At 41.1% G+C, this 23,105-nt stretch overlaps 1 protein-coding gene across 1 annotated transcript in view; it reads left to right on the top strand.

Moving 5' to 3' along the window:
* The window catches only part of WWTR1 (WW domain containing transcription regulator 1), a 132,865-nt gene extending 124,658 nt beyond the window's left edge, over window positions 1–8,207 (top strand). Inside the window, exons 6-7 of the mRNA XM_025880680.2 lie at window positions 95–207; window positions 4,753–8,207. Of these exons, the coding sequence (XP_025736465.1) occupies window positions 95–207; window positions 4,753–4,937 (298 nt within the window). The 3' untranslated portion in view covers window positions 4,938–8,207. The remainder of the gene's footprint in view (window positions 1–94; window positions 208–4,752) is intronic.
* Window positions 8,208–23,105: the final 14,898 nt, after the last annotated feature.

The raw sequence follows: 23,105 nt of genomic DNA on the forward strand, positions 1-23,105 counted from the left end.
GAAGTAGACCAGTTTAGGGGTTTCATGACTGTTTTGATTTTGGAATTTCTTGATGTGGGCTCGCACTGAAGTCTCTCTGTCCTTCGCTCCCCAGAGGGCCCTATCATTCGAGGGAGCAGAGCACAGACAGCGGCCTGGGGTTAGGCTGCTACAGTGTCCCCACGACTCCGGAGGACTTCCTCAGCAATGTGGACGAGATGGACACAGGTGGGAGCAAAGCCTGCAAGTCCTTGCAGTGTGTTTGCCTTTTTATATCATCCCTTTGGTCATCACAGTTCTAAGTCCAACCAGAAACACTTCATCTCAACAATCAGAAAATGACACCTGAAAAGCCACCCAAACCCCAGGCACTATTAATAAATTCTAGTCCCTTCTCCTTAGTTTATACAAATACAGTTTTATACACAGGCACAGGATTTTAAATTCTTTCTCTCCTCCCTCCCTCCCTCCCTCCCTCCCCCCCTCTCTCTCCCCCCCTCCCTCTCTCTCTCTCTTCCTTTCTTTCCTCTGTCCTTGCTTCGTATAGCCCCTGCTCACTGTTGGATTCCTGCCATTGTCTCCTACCATTCTTTCACAGTGGAATATTTACGCTGTTCTCCTTTCAGTTATAATGTATGGGCCACTTTTTCTCTTGAGAAGTGGGACGGGTTTATAGTTCTACCCACATGCAATTTTTTTTCATGTCATTCGCTGCATTTGGGAAGCAATTGGCAGCGGGCATTTGGAAAGTTAAGCCACTCAGAAGATCTAAATTGTCAGCTCGCCAGCAAGTCCCAACATGATAACGATGTCTTCCCTCAGCAGTTAAAGAGGAGTCAGGGTACTTTTGACCTAGTTCCCAGCCTGCCCCCCTTTAGGCCAGGCCCCGGCTGTCTTCTGGTCCTGTCTCCTCTTCAAGTAGTGAGGCCTCCAGTTGCAAAGCCAGATTGGGTCTTCTTAGCCACAGCCAGATTTAATTACAAAGTCCTAAACTCCCAGAGGATAGTCTAGAACCAAGAATAAATGATGACTGAGGGGTCCACTATTTGGAAGTATTCATGCAACTTTCTCCTGTCATCACTGATGACAGAAAATTAATTGTCCTGTGATGAAAAGAAGTCGTTTTGGGGCACCTGGGTGGCTCAGTCGTTAAGCGTCTGCCTCCGGCTCAGGTCATGATCCCAGGGTCCTGGGATCGAGCCCCGCATCGGGCTCCCTGCTCAGCGGGAGGCCTGCTTCTCCCTCTCCCACTCCCCCTGCTTGTGCTCTCTCTCTTTCTCTCTCTCTCAGTCAAATAAATGAATAAAATCTTTAAAAAAAGAAAAGAAAAGACGTCCTTTCCCCGATGCCACTGTCCACAGTGCCTGTGTGTGTTACACTGTGTTCTTGGATGACTGTCATCTTTATCATAGTCTCTGAAGCTAAACCACTGATCAGACCAGAGTCAAGAGTCAGTCAGGCGTCTTAGGAGCGCAGTAGATTGGAGCAGCTGCTTTGGGGTCTCTCTGCAGGTCGTCATTGGTGTGTTTAGAGGATAGCACAGACTGTCTTGTGAGGAGTCACACGGGAATAGTTTGAAGTGTTTGTTTTGTTATTCGCCGATTTATTACTTCAGTTTCCTCCCTCCCTCCCGCCTCCCTCCCTCACTTTCTTCATCGCTCTCTTTATTTTTTGGTGTGAGATTTATTTTGTCCTCTTTGGAACAGCCTTATGAAATGGCTCCTTCCTATATTTAATAATTGTTTGCTTTCATCTTTTGAACACTGGGAAGCCAGTGAAGATAAAAAACAAAAGTTAAATAAAGAAAGACTCAGGAGATCTAAATCTAAGCCTGACCATTAAAAAAAAAAAAAAAAAGATGGATTCTATTCTATGGCTTTTTTTTTTTTTTTAAGATTTTATTTATTTATTTATCAGAGAGAGAGAGCACAAGCAGAGTGGGGCAGAGGGAAAGGGAGAAGCAGGCTCCCCGCTGAGCAGGGAGCCCGATGTGGGACTCCATCCCAGGAGCCTGGGATCATGACCTGAGCTGAAGGCAGAACGCTTAGCCAACTGAGCCACCCAGGTGTCCCTATGGCTTTTAAAAATAGCCTCAAAGTAGGGAATATTTTGAAGCCAAAATGTAGAATTAAGTGGTATTCTGGAAGGAACATAGTCTTTGTAGACAGGCAACCTAAATTGAATCTCTGTTTCTCCACTTCTTGGTAGTGACTTTGGGAAAGTGATAGAACCTGCCAAGGTCTTGGATTTCTCATCTATAAGTGGGAGTAACATGCTTACTTCATGGAGTTGTGGGGAGTCATGAGATCACAGAGTTTGGCCCAAAGTTCTCTTCCCCCACTTCTGGGAGGCTGAAGTAATGGACAAATTGAACTTGATAAATGCTAGGCTTCCAAGTTAACCTGGTTAAGGGACTGTCAGCCTGTGGAGTTTAGGGTCATTCTGTGAAGTCTTTCTTCACAGAAGTAGGCATGAACCTTCTCAAGGAAAGAAAAGTAACACAGTAATAAGATGAGGAAAAGCTGGGGGGTGGGCACAGCTCCAGTGTGGCTAGAAAAGGTCTATTAGATTCACTGACCACATGCTGAATGGAAACAAGCCAGCTAAGCACACTCCCTTTGCAAATCACACATGGAAACAACAGCTGGATGTGGTGTGGACTAGAGTAAAGGGAATAGCAAGAGCAAAGGTTGGGAAGTCATCCACTCTTCCAGAATATTCTGCAATAATCATACCCTTTTAAGAATTGCCTGGATTTTTATCTCCTGCTTTTTAATGGATAAAACTGTTAAAGACCAAAAAGATCACTATGCTATTACAAAGTTGATCCAAAGAGAGTTATTTTAAGATTGTTAACCTTAACGAAGAATCTTATAACTAGTCTCCTCATGCTTTCCATGTCTGAGGAGAAAGGATAAGAGAAATTCTTTAAAATAGATTTTGTTTGGCCAAAAAAAAAAAAAAGGCGTTCTTGAGTTATTAGAAAATGTGTATGGGAAATCAATAGAGATGAATGGTTCTAACTGGAGATGAGGAAAAAAGACACCCAGCACTTGAGATCATAGAGTTTTTCAGGGCAGATACTTTTTTTCAGCCTCATTTCCATCTGTTACATTCTAGTGGGTAGTGAAAGTTATTTGGGATTTCCTCAACATCAAACCTGATGTTGAGGTCATGTCGAACTTGATTTAATTTTCCAAATTACTGCCTTTTGCAATGAAAATCCTCTAAAATACTGCCAAGAGTCACTGATACCGTATGGGTTACAGAAGAGCCATTAAGCTTTGCTATCACCAAAATGCAAGTTTGATTATGTTCCCTCATCACTTGGAAAGATGTAATTTTTCTCCTTGGAAAATGCATTTGGTTAAAGTGAATTTTCTCTGCTTTTGTTCAGAATAATGAAATTTGTATGCACAATTTCAGGAAGGCTACCATACTTAAAAGACACAAAAGCTAATTTAACAAGTTTCTTGGAAATGATTTCTAGGGTGGAAGCTGGCCTTAGTAACCAGTGCTCCTCAGTCTCTGAGGTATATTTTAAAACTTCAGGAAATTGATCAGGGCTATTTGAATTAGACAGTTGTTCTGATATTCGGTAATCAAGAATGATTGAATTCCTAGGTTTTTCTTTCTCTTAGCACAATCAACATTTATTGTATTTTTGTATTTATATAAGTTTGTATGTATGAGTGATGCCCAGAACTGCGGGTGTGTGGCAGACAGTCTATGGTGCTTTACTCCAGTATGTGAAGAAGGTACCTATAATCCCAATTTCAGATGGGTACACTGAGGGTCAGATGAGTTACGTGTGTCTAAGGTCACACAGCTAAAAAGCCCAGTCCACTGGCACAAAGGTCAGTTATGTTTTCTCCTACACTACTATTCATAAAGAACATATATTCTTCATGTCATATCCCAGACACCTCATTTTCCTAGAACAGCATTTTTTCACCTGTGTTCTGTGGACTCCAGTTCCGTTAGGATATAAATTCTGCCAGAATAGGATTGGATGATTAACTGGATTGAGGTAATAGTGGCCTAAACAAAATAAAACGGATCTCATTACAACAAGGCTTCTTAAAACCTTCATATGCTCACATACATTGTGACTCATACACATTGTAAGAAAAGTAGAGAGTTGTGGGGTGCCAGGTATGTGTGTGTGTGTGTGTGTGTGTGTGTGTGTGTGTGTGTGTAGGGTGATCTGCAGAATTCCCTTTATAAAATACTTTGAAAATGATCCCTAGAGCCATCAATGAAGATAGCTTTTTAATAACATGGTTAAAGGAAACTCCTCACTACTGTCTTTGAACATAAAGAGGGATGACGTAGGTAAATAGAAGCTTCACAATGAAATCCTAAGAGAATAGCTCTGTGTGATAAGGTATTTATTACAGGGAAGGACTCTCTACTCTTTCACAAAATAGCTCCTCATGCATCCGTCACGGGAAGGCGCAGATCACAGGTCGTTACCACAGTGCCTTTGCATGCTTCTTTCCTATCTCCTGGGCTTCTCCATTCTGGGCCCTGTCTACCCAGGACAAATAAAGATTCACCCGGCATCTCTGCACCTCTTAAGAGTGAGCATCACCAACTCAGTTTCAGGAACATGGTAGCTGAAATTTTTCACAGAGATGAACTATTTTAGACCAGCAGCAATAGAATATTCTGTTTAAATGGAAGCACCGTGGAAATGAAGGTGAGCATTGGGTCAACTCTTCAAGAGTTTAACAAACGGAATTAAAATGGTCATCTTCTGTTCTGTTCTAGGGGAAAACGCAGGACAGACACCCATGAACATCAATCCTCAGCAGACCCGCTTCCCTGATTTTCTTGATTGTCTCCCGGGAACAAATGTTGACCTAGGAACTTTGGAATCCGAAGATCTGATCCCCCTCTTCAATGATGTAGAGTCTGCGCTGAACAAAAGCGAGCCCTTTCTAACCTGGCTGTAATCACTACCATTGTAACTTGGATGCAGCCATGACCTGACATTTCCTGGGCCTCTTGGCAAAAAACAATGGAGCAGAGTCAGTCTGCAGGTGTACCACATTCTGCCTCCATGACTCCATGCTCCCTCCTTCCCATGCGGCCAGTTTCATCATTGCCTGGATTCGATTGACAGTAACTTAAGTTAAACAGATAAATGCTCTTATTTCCAGTTTCTGCAGGCCTGCATTCCCGTGATTTGCTATGCAGCGTTCTGCAGAACTGAGGATGCAGAATTGCTTCTCTATTTTTCTCTCTGCTGCCCCATGACTAAGCTTGATGGGTGTTAGTTGAAATTTATGCATCAAATTGATTATAAACCATAAAAGCTGACCACAGGCAGTGACTCGTGACAGGTGGCTCGGTCCAGGAAATGTACACAAAATTAGACCTGATTGACGGTTTCAAAAACTGTGTTGGTGACAGTAGTACCGGATGCTTTAAAAAAATATTTAACGCGAGCTTTAAAAATCATTGTATGGATAGTACATCTCTGCTGTATGGAATACAATGTAGTTTTGAGTCCATGCTGGTTCTGATGGTTCTTTTTACTTTTATCTGCAAAGGCACATGTGGTCCTATTGTAGTTTGTCCTTCATCATTACTTTACTGCGTAGCGTCTAGACAACTCGTCCTTCCAGCAGGAGAGGGGCAGGAATGTGAGTCACAGTTCCTACCCTACAGATCTTATGAAAGAGACCAGTTTGGTACTAATTGTGAGCATTTATTAAACAAAACTTTTTTTTTTAATTACAAGTTGGATTTTTTTTAATTGCAGCTTAGAATTTGATGTTTATTTTATAAAGCACTATAATTTTGTAGCTGATGACAAAGGGCAGCCAAATGTTTTGATAAATCAGTGGTGACTGTATTTTTTTTTTGTCTTTTGAAACCGTTCTGAAAACATCAGGACGACCTAGCTTTCAACCCGACAGCACACACAGTAAACTGTTGCTTTTTTAATGTTGAAGCCTTATCAGCTTTGCTTTCCAGATTTCAAGTGTTTAAAAGAATCTTATCTATGAAACTGTTTGAAGGATGAAGCAGATCTCTGTCTGACGTGTAAAAAAAAAAAAAAATCCCTCTGAAGGGTGTACGGTGGAGACTTGTGTTTCTGAATTCAGTAAAATTGATTCCTAAGTATATTATCCTAACCCTGTTTGCTACAGTTGGTATAAAAAGGCATGAAATATGTACTCAATACCTCTTATGTAACCAAAAACATTTTTTATTAGCTTTTAAGGACTGAGAGAGAGCATCAGGTTCACCTGGCGTGCACTCTGCCTGCATTACCCATGAAGTCCTCAATCGTTGAATATTTTGAACTGACATTATTTATAATCTATGAATTTAATATCTTTTTTGAAAGACATTAATAATTCAGGTCTCTGAGAGGAACCTTCCATTCCCAAGGGGGCTTATCTATTGGGGATCTTAAATAAGTTCCTTTTCCATCTACCAGAATAGAGACAGGCAGAATACATTTTACCTGGTTGGAAAGAAGGCAAGTGAAAAGGTCAGAGGTGAAGTAGTAAAAGTCACGGTCGATAGTGGGAGGATACTAGTTGGGAAATGGAGACAGACAAGTGCTAGTGCCCCAAAAGCAAGATGAGCAGGATGGTAGGGGAGGTGCCCAAAAGAACAAAGCAACGATTTTCTACCACAGCTTTTATACCAAAAGACTCTGTTGTAGAAGAAAGGGCTTCGGTGCACTTTACGGGAAGGAGGAGGGGCAGGGCTGGTGTCGCCCTGTCCAAGCTGACACTGAGCGTGTCTGTGGGCAAGAGCATAAGCCTGCTGTGCTTCCAACACAATGAAGTGATTTCTTTTTCCTGAAGGACCCATGGTATATGTTCTGATTCCTTCTCTCTCTCTAAGCGCCCTGAGAGAGATCAGGGTTGATGTTTTGTGTTTGCTACTAAATTGAAGGGAGCACTATTTCTTTTTCTCTTTTTGTGAGCAATAATTGCAAATAGAGTTGTACATTCTTTCTAAGAAAAACAAAAAACAAGGGACCTAATAACAAAACTGAGCAGTGTTACTGTATTTTTTAAAAAAATATTTTTATAGACTCCTTTTCAGGTTATTAAGTGTAAAAGAAACAGATACCCCTCTTTTTTAAAGTAGTTAAAACATCGGTGATTTGTATTATGAATTTTTAGAAGTAATTTCCTAGTAAGCTTGTGGCATTATAAAACACTAGAAGATATTTTTTTTAGTGAAATTAGTTGAAACATTTATTAATGAACATAACAAATATTTTTCCAGAATGAAATATGAACCATGACTACGTGTTTACTAATAGACAAAGCCAGATGTAATTTTTTTGTTATGTTTTTAAGGCCATAAAATACGGCCTTTGTTAAAGAACACTAAAGCTAGAAATCTGAAAGTAAGAACAACTTTTGAAAGGGTTTTTCCTATTATTGTAAGTGTAAAAACCCCTGCCGAATTCATGATAAGGTGCTATTTATATTTCTTATTATAAAAGAACTGCCAGGATATCTTGTCTTTTCAATCCTAAATCAGTAAATTTCAACATTTCATCTGATAACTTTGCCATGGAAAAGGCATATTAAAAATTGAAATGGAAAAACAATTTCAGAGATCTTTCTTGCAAGGTATCGATATCCTGACAGAACACATTTTCTTGAAGTAAATATATTGTCAAAACCTGTTTGCAATTCTACTAAGTCCAAGTAATTGTTAGTGTTTCACCAGAGTATTTAGGATGTGAGATGCCATTTCTTTCACTGATTGCACAACATGCGGGAAGCAAAGTAAAACAGTTAATGTGCGGGGGGGGGGGGGGTTGCTCTTGACCCCGGCGCGGTAGAAAAGCTCTCTGTAGAAGGTGAGAGAAGTGTTGCTAATTATAAGTTGTGTTCTTAACGACAAAATTAGAAAGTAACTTCTGAAAGTACAACTTTTATGAAAAAAAAATAAGCTGTTAAAAAAAGGAAATTGTAGGTTAATTTAATTGGGAAAATGGGCGATTGACAGAGACCGTTTCCCTAACATACTACATCATTTATGTGCTAGTACTTTAACTTTTTAAAAAATTTACTTCTACGTTTTGTAATATGACATATGTGTGTTTATTTTTAATTTAGAATGCTCTGCCTGCAGAAGGTATGCAGCCAAATCAATCATATCAAACCATTTTACCTGGAGTTTGGTACTGGTTTTTACTTCTCTGATTCTGTATAAGAAAAATAAATACAATTGAATTTCCACTTGGAGCCTTTGTCTTTTCGTTATTTGCGTGTGTTCCTTTTACTCAAGGCTTTGGGTGGTACCGAAGAAGGGCTTATGTAACTCTCCTGGCAGACAATGAAAGAAAGACAGTTTTGTAGGCCAACGTCGTTTGGCCTCAAATGTCTGGTCTTCAATATCCTAAATATCCACAGACTCCTGGTTTCCTCTTTATTTGAAGCAACCCACTGAGGTTTTTTTTTTTTTTTTTAGTGTGTGTGTATATATATAATTTACATCTTATATATATGACATATATAATATATATAATTTTTTTTAATCACACTGTCCTCCCAACACCCTCACAGATTTGACTGAGATGCCAGAACTATAGGATTCTCGGTCTTTCCTGTGTTGTTAACATTATAGCGTGGCTTCTTGTTATCTAAACTAAGAACAGCTTATTCATTCTGAGTGTGGGCTTCTGACAGTATATTTTCTCTATCCCGTGAGTCCCCTGATTCTCACTGTTGTCCTATCTTTGTCCACAGAAACATTAGGTGAGAGCACTCAGTAAAAGAGTGTTTTCAAGCAGGAGCTAAACAACAGAAGAGATGCTGGTGGGAATAGCTTACCAACATTCCTGAGCCTTAAGTCTCATGCATTTGTTTTTAAAAAAATTTTTTTTTTAATTCCAGGATAATTAATGTACAGTGTTACATTAGTTTCAGGTATACAGTGTAGTAGTGATGGAACAATTCTCTTTTAACTCAGTACTCATCACGATAAGTGTACTCTTAATCCCCATCACCTGTTTAACCCATTGTCCCCCCCCCCACCTCCCCTCTGGTAACCATCAGTTTGTTCTCTAGTTAAGTCTGTTTTTTTGTTTGCCTCTTTTTTCTTTGTTTTGTTTCTTAATTTCCACATACAAATGAAATCATATGGTGTCTTTCTCTGACTTATTTCACTTGGCATTATACCCTCTAGGTCCATCCATGTTGTAGCAAATGTCAAGATTTCATTCTTTTTTATGGCTGAGTAATATTCTAGTGTATGTGTATACCACCATTTCTTTATCCATTTCATCCGTGGACACTTGGGCTGCTTACATTATTTGGCTGTTGTAAATCATGCTGTAATAAACATGGGGGTGCATGCATCTTTTCAAATTAGTTTTCATAATTCTTTGGGTAAATATTCAGTAGTGGGATTACTGGATCATAGGGTAGTTCTATTTTTTGTTTTTTGAGGAATCTTCGTAGTGTTTTCCACAGTGGCTGCACCAGTTTGCATTCCCATCAACAGTGCACGAGTCTTCCTTTTTCTCCACATGTTCACCAACACTTGTTTTTGTGTTGTTGATTTTAGGCATTCTGACAGGTGTGAGGTGATATCTCATTGTGGTTTTGATTGGCATTTCCCTGATAATGAGTGATGTTGGGCATCTTTTCATGTGGCTGTTGGCCATCTGTATGTTTTCTTTGGAGAAATGTGTGTTCATGTCTTCTACCCATTTTAGTTGGATTATTCATTTTTTTGCTGTTCAGTTGTATAAGTTCTTTCTATATTTTGAATACTAACCCCTTACCAGATGTATCATTTGCAGATAACTTCTCCCATGCAGTAGCTTGTCTTACTTTTGTTGATTGTTGTCTTTGCTGTGCAGAAGCTTTTTATTTTGATGTAGCCTCATGCATTCTTTTTAAAAACTGTATTTCATCATCACTGCCAATGTAACATGCACTGCTTGTTGAAAATGTTATAAATACCAATATGTATAAGGTAAAAAGTGGAACTTCTCTATCCCCCAAGTCTCACACTTTAAAAAAATATATGATTTTTTTCCTAGAAGTTGGATTTTTTTAACAAGAAAAATAATGATACATGCTATTTTTAAGCTTTCATTTTTTCTCTATTTTTTTTTTTAAAGATTTTATTTATCTGACAGAGACACAGCGAGAGAGGGAACACAAACAGGGGGAGTGGGAGAGGGAGAAGCAGGCTTCCTGCGGGGCAGGGAGCCTGATGCGGGGCTCTATCCCAGGACCCCGGGATCACGACCTGAGCCGAAGGCAGACGCTTAACGACTGAGCCACCCAGGCGCCCTCATTTTTTCTCTTAATAATAATAATGATATTACTAATAGTTACTGATCATTTACTATGTGCCAAGCACCACGCAAAAACACTTGATATGTATTATCTAATTTAATCTGCATAGTGACCCTATCATTTCAATATTATCCTTACTTTATAGATGAAGAATTTAAGAGGTTAAATCTTTTTCATGAGGTTACACAGTAAGCAACAAATATATCCAATATTTCATGGGCATCTTTCCATGCCAGGACATAGAGTTGTATACTGGATTATTTTGAACAACTAATATTTTATATGGATGTCCCCTATTGCTAGCCAGTTTTTAGTTTTTGCCTTTATAGATTGTGCTACAGTAACCAGCCCATTCTCGTGTGAATATGGCTGGAGGATAAATTCCAAGAAAAAATCATTACATCATGCGATTTTAAATTTTGATAGATTCTGTTAAATATTTTTGAAAGGAAGGACGGTACCAATTTATACTTCCAATAACAACAAATGCAAAGGACTGTCTCATCATTGCCAATCTGGAGCTGAATATTGCCTCTTTGTTTTGTTTTGTTTTGAAGATTGAGGAGTTTTCCTACAAACATGCAATTTCAAAAATAAAAATAAATCCGATTTGAATAAACATTAACATTTTGGGGTTTTTTTCCCCCACTGTACATTCCATAAAATATTTGGGAAGATATGTAGAATATATGAAGTTCAAAAATTGAATGAAAAATGTATTTCCTATCAATAAATATAATACAAATTAGTCTCTTCTGTTTTTCTTCCAGCTTTATCAAGATATAATTGACATACGGTGTAGTGATTTTATGTATATATATATATATATATGTTTATATATAAAATATATATATATTTATGTATATATGTATATATATATATATATATATACTGGAAAATGATTACCGCAATAAGGTTAGTTAATACATGTATCTCCTCACATAGCTACTTTTTTTTTCTGTGGTGAGAACTTTTGACTAACTCTTAAGTCTGTATAGATAGAAAATACCTTACTGTTACAGCCTGTATTTCCTTTTTTCCCCCAGTTTGTATTTCTTGAATTAATAGTGAAATTGATATTTTCATAATACTGTTGTCTATAGTGAGTGATGTCAGTTCTCCACCCAGATAACCTTAGATTCCTTTTTACTGTTTTGTGCATCCCATCTCCCACGCTGCTGTGTTTTTGCTTCCAACAGCTAATATCTGTGACTCTTTTAAAAAGGATCGCAGTCACTTTGGTCCCACATGTGCAGAGAGCTAGCTGCATAGGAATTTACATTCTACAACATGACCTTTAGCCAGTGGCAGGTGGGTATGTAACTTACATTTCAAAGTCTCCTGTGGGATTAGGCACAGACTGCCTTCTACATGACTTGGCCTGAGAGCACACGCTTGCTTTGTTTCCTCCCTTCCCCTGTCCTGTTTACCTCACTCTCTTACCAGTTTCCCTTGTAAATACTCAATTCCTTGAAAAATCCTTTCTTAAATAGTACTTCTTTAGTAAGTCACTTGTACATGAGCCCTTGATCAGGGTCTGCTTCTGAGAACCAGACCTAAGCTAGTATCTGGAATATACAACAAACTTGCATGTTAATGAGAAAAACAGTCCTATAGAAATACGGGCCAAGGATATGAATTGAAAATGTATAGGACAGGGAACTGCGTGCTAAATAGCTTGCCAACTTCATTACTAATCAGGAAAATGGAAATTAGATAGTAGTGATCTACCATTTCATTTCTATCAAACTGCAAAATGAAAAAGACTGAGGACACCACGTGTTAGCTAGGATATGGGGAAACGGGACCCCTTAATGCACTGTTGGGGGCAGCATAAGTTGATAAAGGCACAAAGCAGGCCACTTGGTCTGTTTTGCTGACCACTATATCCCCATTGTATTTCCCAAGTAAGTGAGTAGTTTCAGAAGGGACAGACAGGGAAGAAGGGCTGGCTGCAAAATAGGGGATGAGGAACTTCCCAGATGATTTGGTTGAGTAAACAAATCTGTCACCAATCAATGGGGTGACAGGCATTGCCGCCAAACTAGCTCACAGCTGGGACTTGTACATTTATAGTGTATCCAAGTCCCCCCCCCCTTTTTTTCTTTTAGGATTGCAATCTTGAAAATTCGTGTATTTGTATTTTCAATTAAAAAATGATAGCTGCCGAATTTAGGATTTTTTTCCCTTAGGACAGAGGTTTTTTAAAATTACAATCAATATTGTGTGGATATCAAAGGTCCTGGATATAAAATTTACTTTACTTATCTTCCATTGAGGGCACATATGAAGGTATTGTACATGTAATGTTAAAATCTACAGAATTTCTGCTATCTGCCTTGTTGCCCAGAAGAGTTTAATATATGCAATGGATTAAAATGAATATAAAATTAAGATCAGACACATTATGTCATGTTAGAAAGACTTTTTGGATGAGTTTCTGGTCACTAGAGCTAGATGGGCTGTGAATTCTGGCCCTAAAACAGAATGGGTTTATTCCAGGTATGCCTCAGAAGGTCTGGTACATTAGGGTCCTCAAAGCAGAACTCCTTAGAACTTTCTCTGGAATGCCCCCAAATTTCAAGATTCACCAAAACAATTAGCCAATGCATTTTATTTTTTCACTGACTTGGATGGCTTTGAGAAACTGATCAAAACTTTAGGTGTTGTTCACAGTAAGTTGCTCCCGTACACGGTTTACAGTTAATTCCAGATGGCTCATAGACTCACTGAAACTCTTCCATTGACCTTAGAATTTGCAATTCTTTCCTATAGGCTGTCCTTTGAAATAGGTCCCTTGTAGTAACTTAAAAGTGTGAGATGATAAAGCCTTAACTGTAGTTCACAGAGATGTATAAGTTGTGTTTAGAAATAATAATTTGCGGGGGTCACAGAGTTTACCATCAAGTTTTATATGTCCTATATGGACCCTTCTGCTTGTAAGACAATAGGTCATATTAGAAATTGAACAAAGTGATGCATACCTCCTATGTTTGCAGTTTGAGGACCAGAAATAGGGTGACCAAGTGTCCTGGTTTGCTTGGGACAGAAGGGTTTCCCAAGACTCAGGACTTTCAGTATTAAAATTGGGGAAGTCACAGGAAACTGGGAAAGTTGGAAAGTATGCATCATGTACTCATTGGCAGGACCGGCTACATAATTTGTGGGACCCAGTGCAGAGTGAAAACATGGGGCCTTGCTCAAATGGATTAAGAATTGACATTAGAGCATTAAACTGTGGGGCTTCTGTGAGGGTGGGGCCCTCTGTAATTGCATAGGACATGTCCTGAGGCCAGCCCCATTCATTGCAATCCTGCTGATCAAAGGATTTCCTGTGCTAGTATATCTCTGTAAGAATAAGAAAGAAGAGGGGCACCTGGGTGGCTCAGTCAGTTAAGCGTCCGCCTTCAGCTCAGGTCATGATCCCAGGGTCCTGAGATCGAGCCCCACATGGGGTTCCCTGCTCCGCGGGAGGCCTGCTTCCCCCTCTCCCACTCCCCCTGCTTGTGTTCCCTCTCTCGCTGTGTCTCTCTCTGTCAAATAAATAAATAAAATACTTAAAAAAAAAAAAGAATAAGAAAGAAGAGGCTGACATAAAAAAAAAGAGTAATTACAAAATTGGGAGCTCAGTGTAGGGAATGAAGAAGAGGAGTGAACAACCTCAAATAAGACATGGAGTGTGAGCCTTAGCTTTGAGGAGTTTCCCAGGCATTTCAGGGAAACAGCATACACGAAAGCCCCAAATTTTGAGTGCTGAGAAGGTCCATGTCTTTGGAGGGAGAGTGTAGGAAGGCCATGAGGCAGGAGGTGAGTAAATAAATAAAACAGATGGAGATAATCCTCGAAGGGGCTCGAATGCTCTGTTCCAGAGTTGGACTTTAGCCTGTATAATGGAAGCCATGGAGAGATTTCCAATAGTAGAATGACCTAAGGAAAACAGGCAGAAAAGTGAAGATGAACTGGAATGGAGAGAAGTTGGTGGCCCCCTCTGAGGACAAGGGCCTATATGGTGCCGTGAGGATAGGAAGAAATTGATATCATGGCCTCTGCCTCCAAGAAGATAATATCCTACTATGTATTTAGCATCGAGTGTGTGCCAACAGAGTTGATGAGTGAGAGAGATTGCTTGGGGCTTGCTGGTGAGGAAGTAAGATGGGGCAGCAGGCAGAATCCTGGGGATGTGGCACTGGTAAAGAAGGCATGGGAGCACAAAACAATATACTTGTTGACGACCCACTGTGTTCCAGGAACTGGGTGTCACTATTTCTTCCGAGGGTGTATCTGTGTGTTTATTGTGGTACCCTGACACTTTTAGAGTCATTTAGGCAGAATTGAAATCTTTATAGTATTGAGTCTTTCTATTCAATTCAATCTGTTTTCTTAACATCCTCAAAGAATGAGAGTTGAAGATGGATAGACAAAAAAAACAAACAAACTCCCCTACAACCTCAGTCTTGGAAGTCAGGCGCTAGGGCCAGCTCTATCAGAAATGACAGATATACACTTGACCCTTGAATAACACATGGAATTGGGGGCGCCAACCCCCAGTGCAGTTAAAAGTCTGCAGAAAACTTTTGACTCCCCCCAAACTTAACTACTAATAGCCTATTGTTGACCAGAAGCCTTCCCAATAGCAAAAACAGCAAATTAACACATATTTCATATGTTATATGTATTCTTAGAATAATGTAAGCTAGAGAAAAGAAAACATTATTAAAGAAAATCATAAGGAAGAGAAAACACATTTACAGTACTGTACTGTATTTATTAAAAACAAACAGACCATGTATAAGTGGACCCAGGCAGTTCAAACTTGTACTGTTCAAGGGTCAATTGTAATTGTAATCTCTGGAAATCCACTTAACTTTCCTGGGTATCATTTGTTATTTTCCTTAGCTATAAAATGCTCATTTTCTCCTGGCACTAAAATCCTCCATTCTATAATCTTTCTTAGTGTTTGAACAGATGTTCTACATTGAGGAGATAGGTGGATTTGTGTCATGTACACAAGAACACACTCTTTTTCTTATAGCATTTTTTGAGAATCCAATAGTTATAATAGACTGGAGAATGAGAAACTGATATTTTAACTATGACTCTAATCCCCCAAAGAGGTATAATTTCAGCAAGCACGTTCATCACTGCCCAACCAGGGGGACTGACATTTCCACCATTGAGATTTAGGGACTATTCCAGAAAAAGGTCCCACTCAAGTATCTTACTTGGGTAATGATGATGACTAACTGGGCATAAATGGAGAAAATTAATTTACAGGATTAGCAAGTGATTAATAATCAGTAATCCCGGGGCGCCTGGGTGGCTTAGTTGGTGAAGTGTCTGTCTTCAGCTCAGGTCACGATCCTGGAGTCTGGGATCAAGCTCTGCATCTTGCTCCCTGCTCAGTGGGGAGCCTGCTTCTCCCACTGCCACGGCCCCTGCTCCTTCTCTCTCTCTCAAGTAAATAAATACAATCTTGAAAAAAAAAAATCAGTAATCCCTTACACTCTGGGAAGAGAATCCATTTATGGAATTAGCATAGAGTAAAATAAGAGTTTGAGAGAATAAGAGGGAAGCCCCAACGGGGAAGGGTGAGGTCCAGCACATTCCACGCAGCATTGCCAGTCCTGGAGAGGTGGGTGTGTGAGCATTAAGAAAGGGCATGTGTGGGCAGTCTCCTTTACAAATTTGCCGGGGGCTTCATTCCTCCAACCAGTTAAGGAGTTCCATGCTGCAGCTATTAATTAACACAGTGGCCTTAGCCAAGTCTCTTACAGTTTTTCTTTACATGTAAAATTGGCTATTATAAAAAAAGGGGGGGGAGCAGTGAGAGAGAGGTGAAGATTCAGAAAACTGACTTATATAGAATAACCAGTAAATAAATAAATGGTGGTCAATAAATGTTCATTTCCTCCGTTTTTGTGAGCTTTTCCCTCTCTTCTTCCCAGGCCCTATTTTTCTCCACAGCACTTACCACCATGTAACAGTTAAGAGATAATGCACTTCTTCATTGTCTCTTCCCATTAGCCTATCAGTGCCGTGAGAACAGGGATTTTTGTTTCTTTTATGACTAGCTCCTTGATCGATGCCCGGTAGACTGTTCAAAAATATTTTAAAAATATTTGTTGAATGGAAGAATATGTTTGTGAGAATATTGTTTTTCACACTGCAACCCTTCCTTTGGACAGTGCCATTTTTGTTGACTTGTTTGCTCACACTTGCGGGTCTTAAATTGATGAGGCTCTTGGAAAATATTTCTTTATGGGGAGATACTTAGAAAGATGGCCAAACCTGTCTTCTGAGAAACTGCCCCCTGAGTGAGCCGGTGCGCTGAGCCGCCACTAGAGGGCAGCAGCTAGCTCTGCCAGGGCGTGGTGACCAGCCCCTCTCTCAATCCCCACCCCGCCCCTCCCCCTAATCACCGTGCCGACTGGCTAAGGGATGGGGTACCACGAGGGGGAATTAGAAAGACAGGAGACTGCAATTTTTGTTTCCTCTTTGCACTCACTTATATATACACGTTGCCAGGAAGATCTGTGGCTTTGGGGTGAGAATGAGGGTTTTTTTTAAAGTACAGAGCAAAAAAAAAAAGAAAACAAAAGAAAAAGAAAACAAAAGAAAAATTAAGGCATTCTCAGAATAAGATTCATAGTGGAGTCAGTGGATCACCTGCCTCAGAATATCCTAAGATCTTAGTGTAAAATGTGAATTTCTCTGACTTTCCTGAATCTGAAGGAGGGTGAGGGCTGGGAATTTGCATTTACTTAGCAAGCTTCCGGGTGATTCTGGCTCACTCTAAAGTTTGAGGACCACCACACCTGGTGAGTAGTCTCCAAACTTTTTATCATGAAATGTATATATGTTTGCCTGTTTATTTCCTTATTTATAAGCTATATGCATATATGACTGTTCTAATGTATTGTGTATATAGGAAAGCATTCACAAAAATAGAAAATTTGAAAGGATGAAAGATCATATACATTAAAGTTTATGTATGAACTTCCCATGCCACATTCTGAATGAGAGGATAACTCATGCAGATAAAATGTTATTTAACTGATCCTCAGGGTAATTGTTATGGCACAACACTCATTTTCTCAAGTTTATGGCCCCAACGTCAGTGAGCATGAGACAGCATGATTATCTGTAGAGGTTTTATTTCTGTTTCAATGGTATCACTGGGCATTCTCCCTCTCCCTCTCCACAAAATTCACATTTGGTTCTCAGGAAAGTTGTCATATTTACCCTCTTCCTCAACCTGATGTCCCAAGTGCAAATTTGGGGTGGGAAACCGAGTATAGACTGGTCAGTGTGTTGCTATCTTATAGCCCAGCAATGCGCAGGTAATTCATGCACACACACACACACACACACACACACACACACACACACACACACACACACCTGGGGCTACATTAAGACTGAAAAAGTTGCAAAATCCTCTCCCGTGAAACCCTGCCTACAAAAAGCTTTAAATTTAATGATTTGACTCTACTTCTGGCTCTTAATCTTTCTGGAGTTATGGATCTCTTTGAGAATCTAATGAAATCTATGAGCTTTCTCCCCAGGGCAGGGAGAAAAATACTCCTCTGACTATATATACCATTTCAGAGCATGTGGAAACTTTTGGAGTTCTCAACGTGTAGACTCTGAGCCAGCAGCTTCAGCATTTCTTGGGAACTTACTTGAGATGCCCCACGCCCAAGCCTCCTGAATCAGAAACTCTGGGGTGGGAACAAGCCCTCCAGGTATTTTTGATGAATACTTAAGTTTGAGAACACTCCAGAGCAGAGGTTCTCAAACCGGCTTCCCTATTAGAATCACCTGGTGATTTTTTTTTTTGTTTTTCGAAGCCACCAATGCCTGGGCTCCAATCTCCTTTAATTAAATCAGTATTTTTCTGAAAGTGGGGCTTGGACACTGGGATTTTTAAAAGCTCTCCAAAGGAGCTAAGCTCTGTGGATCGAGATGTTAATAACTCAGGCTACTTCTGACGATCCCCTAACTAGAACATGATAGCACTAGAGAAGAACTTAGCCACAGCCTGACTTTCATTTACTGGGGAGGACGCTGAGAAGCTTTTCCATGCTGCACAGTTACTGAATGTCTAGGCACCCTGTTCTCCTTCCCCTGTCCCAGGAAGTGCCACACACCGAAATAGTGATCCCAAAACACTCCTGAAGAAGCCTGGCCAGAGAAGACACATGTAGTTAAAAGTGGACTAGATCACAGCATTTTCAGCTACAGATCATTGACATCAGCTTCCAGTGGTTTTTCCTCCTTGGCTCAACATCTGCCATTGATTTTCATTGAACTCAGTTCATGAAGCTTTCTTCAGAAGGAGCTGAAGCTCTGCCTGGCCAGTGGAAAGGAGCAGAGCTGACGTGGGGCCACAGCAGAGCCTTCCCCTTTGAGAGGTGGGGGGATGGGGCAGTGAGTGTGCCAGGGGCTGGGAGGCAGCCAGGAGTCCTGGGTTTAATGGCAGCCCTGCCACTGACTCACTCCGTGACCTTGGGCTTCTTGCTCAAGCTCTTCATGCCTCAGTTTCTTCACTTCTCAATAAGGACGACAATAATAGCACAACTACCCTACGGGTTGTGGCTACTAAAGGGGTTTGACGCATGTCAAGACTGATTTCCACATCAGGTCGCATGTTCTGCCAGTGTAAGCTCGAAATGGGTGGCAGCACCGGTGAGCGGTGATGGGGGGGGGCGGGGAATGGGAGGGTTAGCCGCCTTGCTTGCTGCAGGCGAGGCAGAGAGCTCAGGAACCTGCCTTTTCTTTCCTCTTCGTTTTTAACCCTGAGGATTATAGAAATCTGCCTCTGCATTCCGGCTTTTTCTACACAGAGGGGATAATGTCAGCGAGTAGAAGGAAAAAGCAGAGGAGTGAGCAACGGGGTGGGGGGTGGGGGGTTGGGGGAATGCGGGGGGGGGGAGGGGGGGGGGGGGAGGGAGGGAAGGGACATTGGGTGTGGTTGTCTTCATATAGGTGCTTTGAAAGATTATATAAAAATGCTGATTTTGATTATGATATTTTAATTGATCATTTGCACTAATTCAGGTTAACATGAATGAATGAACAGGATAAATTGTGACATTTAAAAAAATAACAAAATTCTCATGCTTTCAGTTCTACATAGGAACTTGAGATTAGCATCCCAAAGCCTCCCTTCCTGGATGCTGTTAGAATTAGTGAGGTTTGAAGCACCGTGGGTGAGAGTGGGACTCTTACCCTCAAACAGGCAGATGATCTGGGTTTAGATCCCATATTTTTCATTTGCTGTTTATGCGGCTCTGGGAAAGTTTATTTTTTCTAAGCCTCATTTTCTTCTTTCTTACACGCAAGGAGCTAATCATAGTTTCTATATCATAAAGTTGTGTCAGGTTAAAAAAAACAGACTTAGATAAGGAAAAACTTTATTCAAAAGGACTATTGCAACACGAGAATCTCCAATCTCAGGAATCTGCAGGCGTCTCAGAAACAAACAGAAAAGGCTTTTCTTTTCCAGGCTGGGCTAAGCAGAGCTTGGCAGCGATGGGACGTTGGGCAAGCACATGGCATGCTCGCCAGGGTCTGACAGGAAATGTGTCTCCCTGTGGTCAGCCGATTCCCCGGATAAGCTAATAAAGGGACACTTCCGTGCTTGCTCAGGCTTGGGGGCAAGCAGAGGTCAGGGGCCTGGGGGAGGAGAGAAGCCTCCCTGAAGTCTGGTGAAGACAGAGCAGCATGAAAGGCAAGGGCAGTCGTGAGCACTTGGGTCAGTTGTTTTGAGGACCAAGTGAAATCATGCATGTATATTACTTACCAAGGTTTCTGGGTATTACCAATAAGTTCTGGGGTTATTTATTTTTTTAAAGATTTTATTTATTTATTTGTCAGAGAGAGAGAGACCACAAGCAGGGGGAGCGGCAGAGGGAGAAGCAGGCTCCCCACTGAACAGGGAGCCCGATGTGGGACTTGATCCCAGGACTCTGGGATCATGACCTGAGCCGAAGGCAGACGCTTAACCGACTGAGCCACCTAGGCGCCCTGGGGTTATTTTTTTATGACAAAAGCTTGATTCTCAGCTTGAGAGTGGCTTTTTCTTTGTTCTGAGCAGAATAATTCAGTCATACCTCCATGACAATGATAATACCCACCCAGAGCACAGTTACTATGTTCCAGGCCCAGGGTTGAGGAGAGGTCTGAACTTTGGTAAGATGGAGTTTCTGAGCTCAAGGCGTTCTCAGTCCAGAGGGAAAGAAGGAAGTGTTAATGGATATAACAGGGAAGGGCAACCATTCTGACATATACAGGATACCATGGGAGAATTGGGGAGGGGCTGTCAATTAACTGCGGGGACTATCGGGAAGGAAGAAGCTGGACAAGAGGAGCCCTGAATGAAATCTGGGAGGATAAGAAGTGTTTACCCTGATGAGCAGGAGGGAATGATCATTCCTACACACACGGAACAGCATATGCAAGAACAGGGTCTGAAAGAGTGTGGGGGGCCAAAGACAAGGATCCCTAGGTTCTGGGCAGAGCGATGCTGGGTCTGCAGGGGCCCGTAGGGGCTGGGTGATGAAAGCCACTGAAAGGGTAGGGGCGTGGTAGGTTCTGTAGTCAGGACAGTCCTCTAGGGTCATTCTCCTAGTTCTGTGTCTGCTTAAATGCCGATGACAGCACTCTTGAGGCCAGGGTTCCAGGAGAGCCATGCATGGAGGACTGGAAGAGTTCAGGCCGGAACTGTTGCTTTGAGATGCCCGTGAAACATTCAGAAACAGATATTTAGGGGCGCCTGGGTGGCTTAGTCTGTGAAGTCTCTGACTCTTGGTTTTGGCTGAAGTCATGATCTCGAGGTCTTGGGATCAGGTCCCACGTGGGGCTCTGGGCTCAATGCAAAGTCTGCTTGTCTGTGTTCCTCCCCCTCTGCTTCTCCCCCTGCTTGTGTGCTCTTGATCTCTCTCAAATAAATAAATAAAATCTTAAAAAAAAAAAAACCCAAAACCCAAAAGAGATATTTAGCAGACAGGGCAGTGGTCTGGGCTGGAGATAAAGACACAAGAGTCATGAACATAGTCATTAAAACCACAGTGGTGAAGATCATCTGGGAGAGTAGTATTTAGACCAAGCAGAGCAGTGCTCTGAAGCCAGAACTCGAACATCTAAGGAGCACCTTCTTTTAAATGTGTATATGTCACTTTGGTGATAGGTAAATATTTGTTCATGTATGTTTATGTATGTACGTAAACATATGTTTACATACAACCAGTAATTACTAAGCACATTCTACGTGCAAAACACCATGTTGGCTTCCAGGAAAAAGAACTGATGGTTCTTCTCAAGCAGCACATGATCCAGACCAGTGATTATCAACTATGGGTGACTTTGTCCCCCAGGGGGATATCTGGCAATATCTGGAGACATTTTTGGTTGTCAAAACTGAGGAGGGAAGGTTGCTAGTAGCATCTCCTAAGTAGAGGTCAGGGAAGCTGCTAAACATCCTTCAGGGCCCAGGACCGCTCTCCCCACTTTGATAAAGAATTATCTGGTACCAAATGTCAATTGTGTAGAAGTTGAGAAACCTTGATCTACACTAAAACAGCACATGTGCACACACACAAAAACAAACAAACAAAAAACCCCATTCCTTTCTCCAAGCTGGAGATGGTGGCTTTGTAATGTGTCAACTTGGCTAAGCCAAACTACATTTGCCTAAGTCGCTTTTTGTGTTTCCTATTGGGGCACCCACAAGAACAACTCTTGCAAACTTTGGAGGGCCAAAGGGAGGCAGCAGCATTTTGTAGCTCATACAAACTCATCTCATTGACACAAAGCAGCACCCGGGCCCTACAACGGCCCTACAGCCTTCCCCAGTATCTCCTCCAGCTTCACTGACCCTTCGGGTGGGTAGGGTGTGTTTAGCTCCATGACAAAGGGCCCCAGCTTCTGGGGCTGCAGCTCAGGTGGGTTCCAGCTTGTTCTTGCTCTCTCACGCTCTATATCCCTCTCCTCTTTCTGCTGGCCTGCCCTGTGAACCTCAAGCTCCAGCCTCAGCCACAAAGACAACTAGCTAGCTAGCTCCCGCAACTACAAAGGGCAAATCCTTGTGATATGGATATATATTTATATATCCCTCTACTGACACAACAAATTTATTGATTGCCTACTATGTCCTAGGGCCCCTATTAAGCACTGGAGGTGCAGACTTGAATCAGATACTGTCCTTGCCTCAAAGAATTTGTCATCTAAAGTGTGAAGACATAAGTCATGTATTTGTGAAATCAACACAAAGTTGGCAACTCCCAGAAGAGAAGTTTCTAGACAGTCTAATGACCAAATGTGTGTGTGTGTGTGTGTGTGTGTGTGTGTGTGTGTGTGTGTGTGTAGGAGCATCAACCAAGGTAGGGGCCCATACATCTTTGTTTTCTGTCTCTTCCTTTTAATCCCTTTAATCCATGGTAAGCATTTTTCTTTAATTTTATGTTAATTGGATTTGAAAAATGGCCTTTTGTGTGAAAGCTTGTCAAAGAATTGTTTTAATTCTTCATCTATAAAATAACGAGATCAGATTTGATGATGACTATAATATCTTCATTTTCAAGTTCTGAATCAATGAAAACCCCTGAATAAGGAATCGATGCCCTTTTAACTACATTCTTATTTCCTTGTCAGAGAACATAGGTGAATCAGTCCTAATGGCCTGATGTCTCTGAACCTCTGGAACATCATTACCTGTGTCACCCTTTAGGATTTAATGTATAAGGCATCATATTAATTAATATTAATCAGTAAAGTGTGAATTCTCAATGGGCTGTAATGGGGTCTGACTTATTTTTATCCTTG

This window comes from Callorhinus ursinus, unplaced genomic scaffold, assembly GCF_003265705.2.
Source record: "Callorhinus ursinus isolate GAN/ISIS: 27379988/994484 unplaced genomic scaffold, GSC_fseal_2.0 scaffold1, whole genome shotgun sequence".
In the NCBI taxonomy this organism is placed as follows: domain Eukaryota; kingdom Metazoa; phylum Chordata; class Mammalia; order Carnivora; family Otariidae; genus Callorhinus; species Callorhinus ursinus.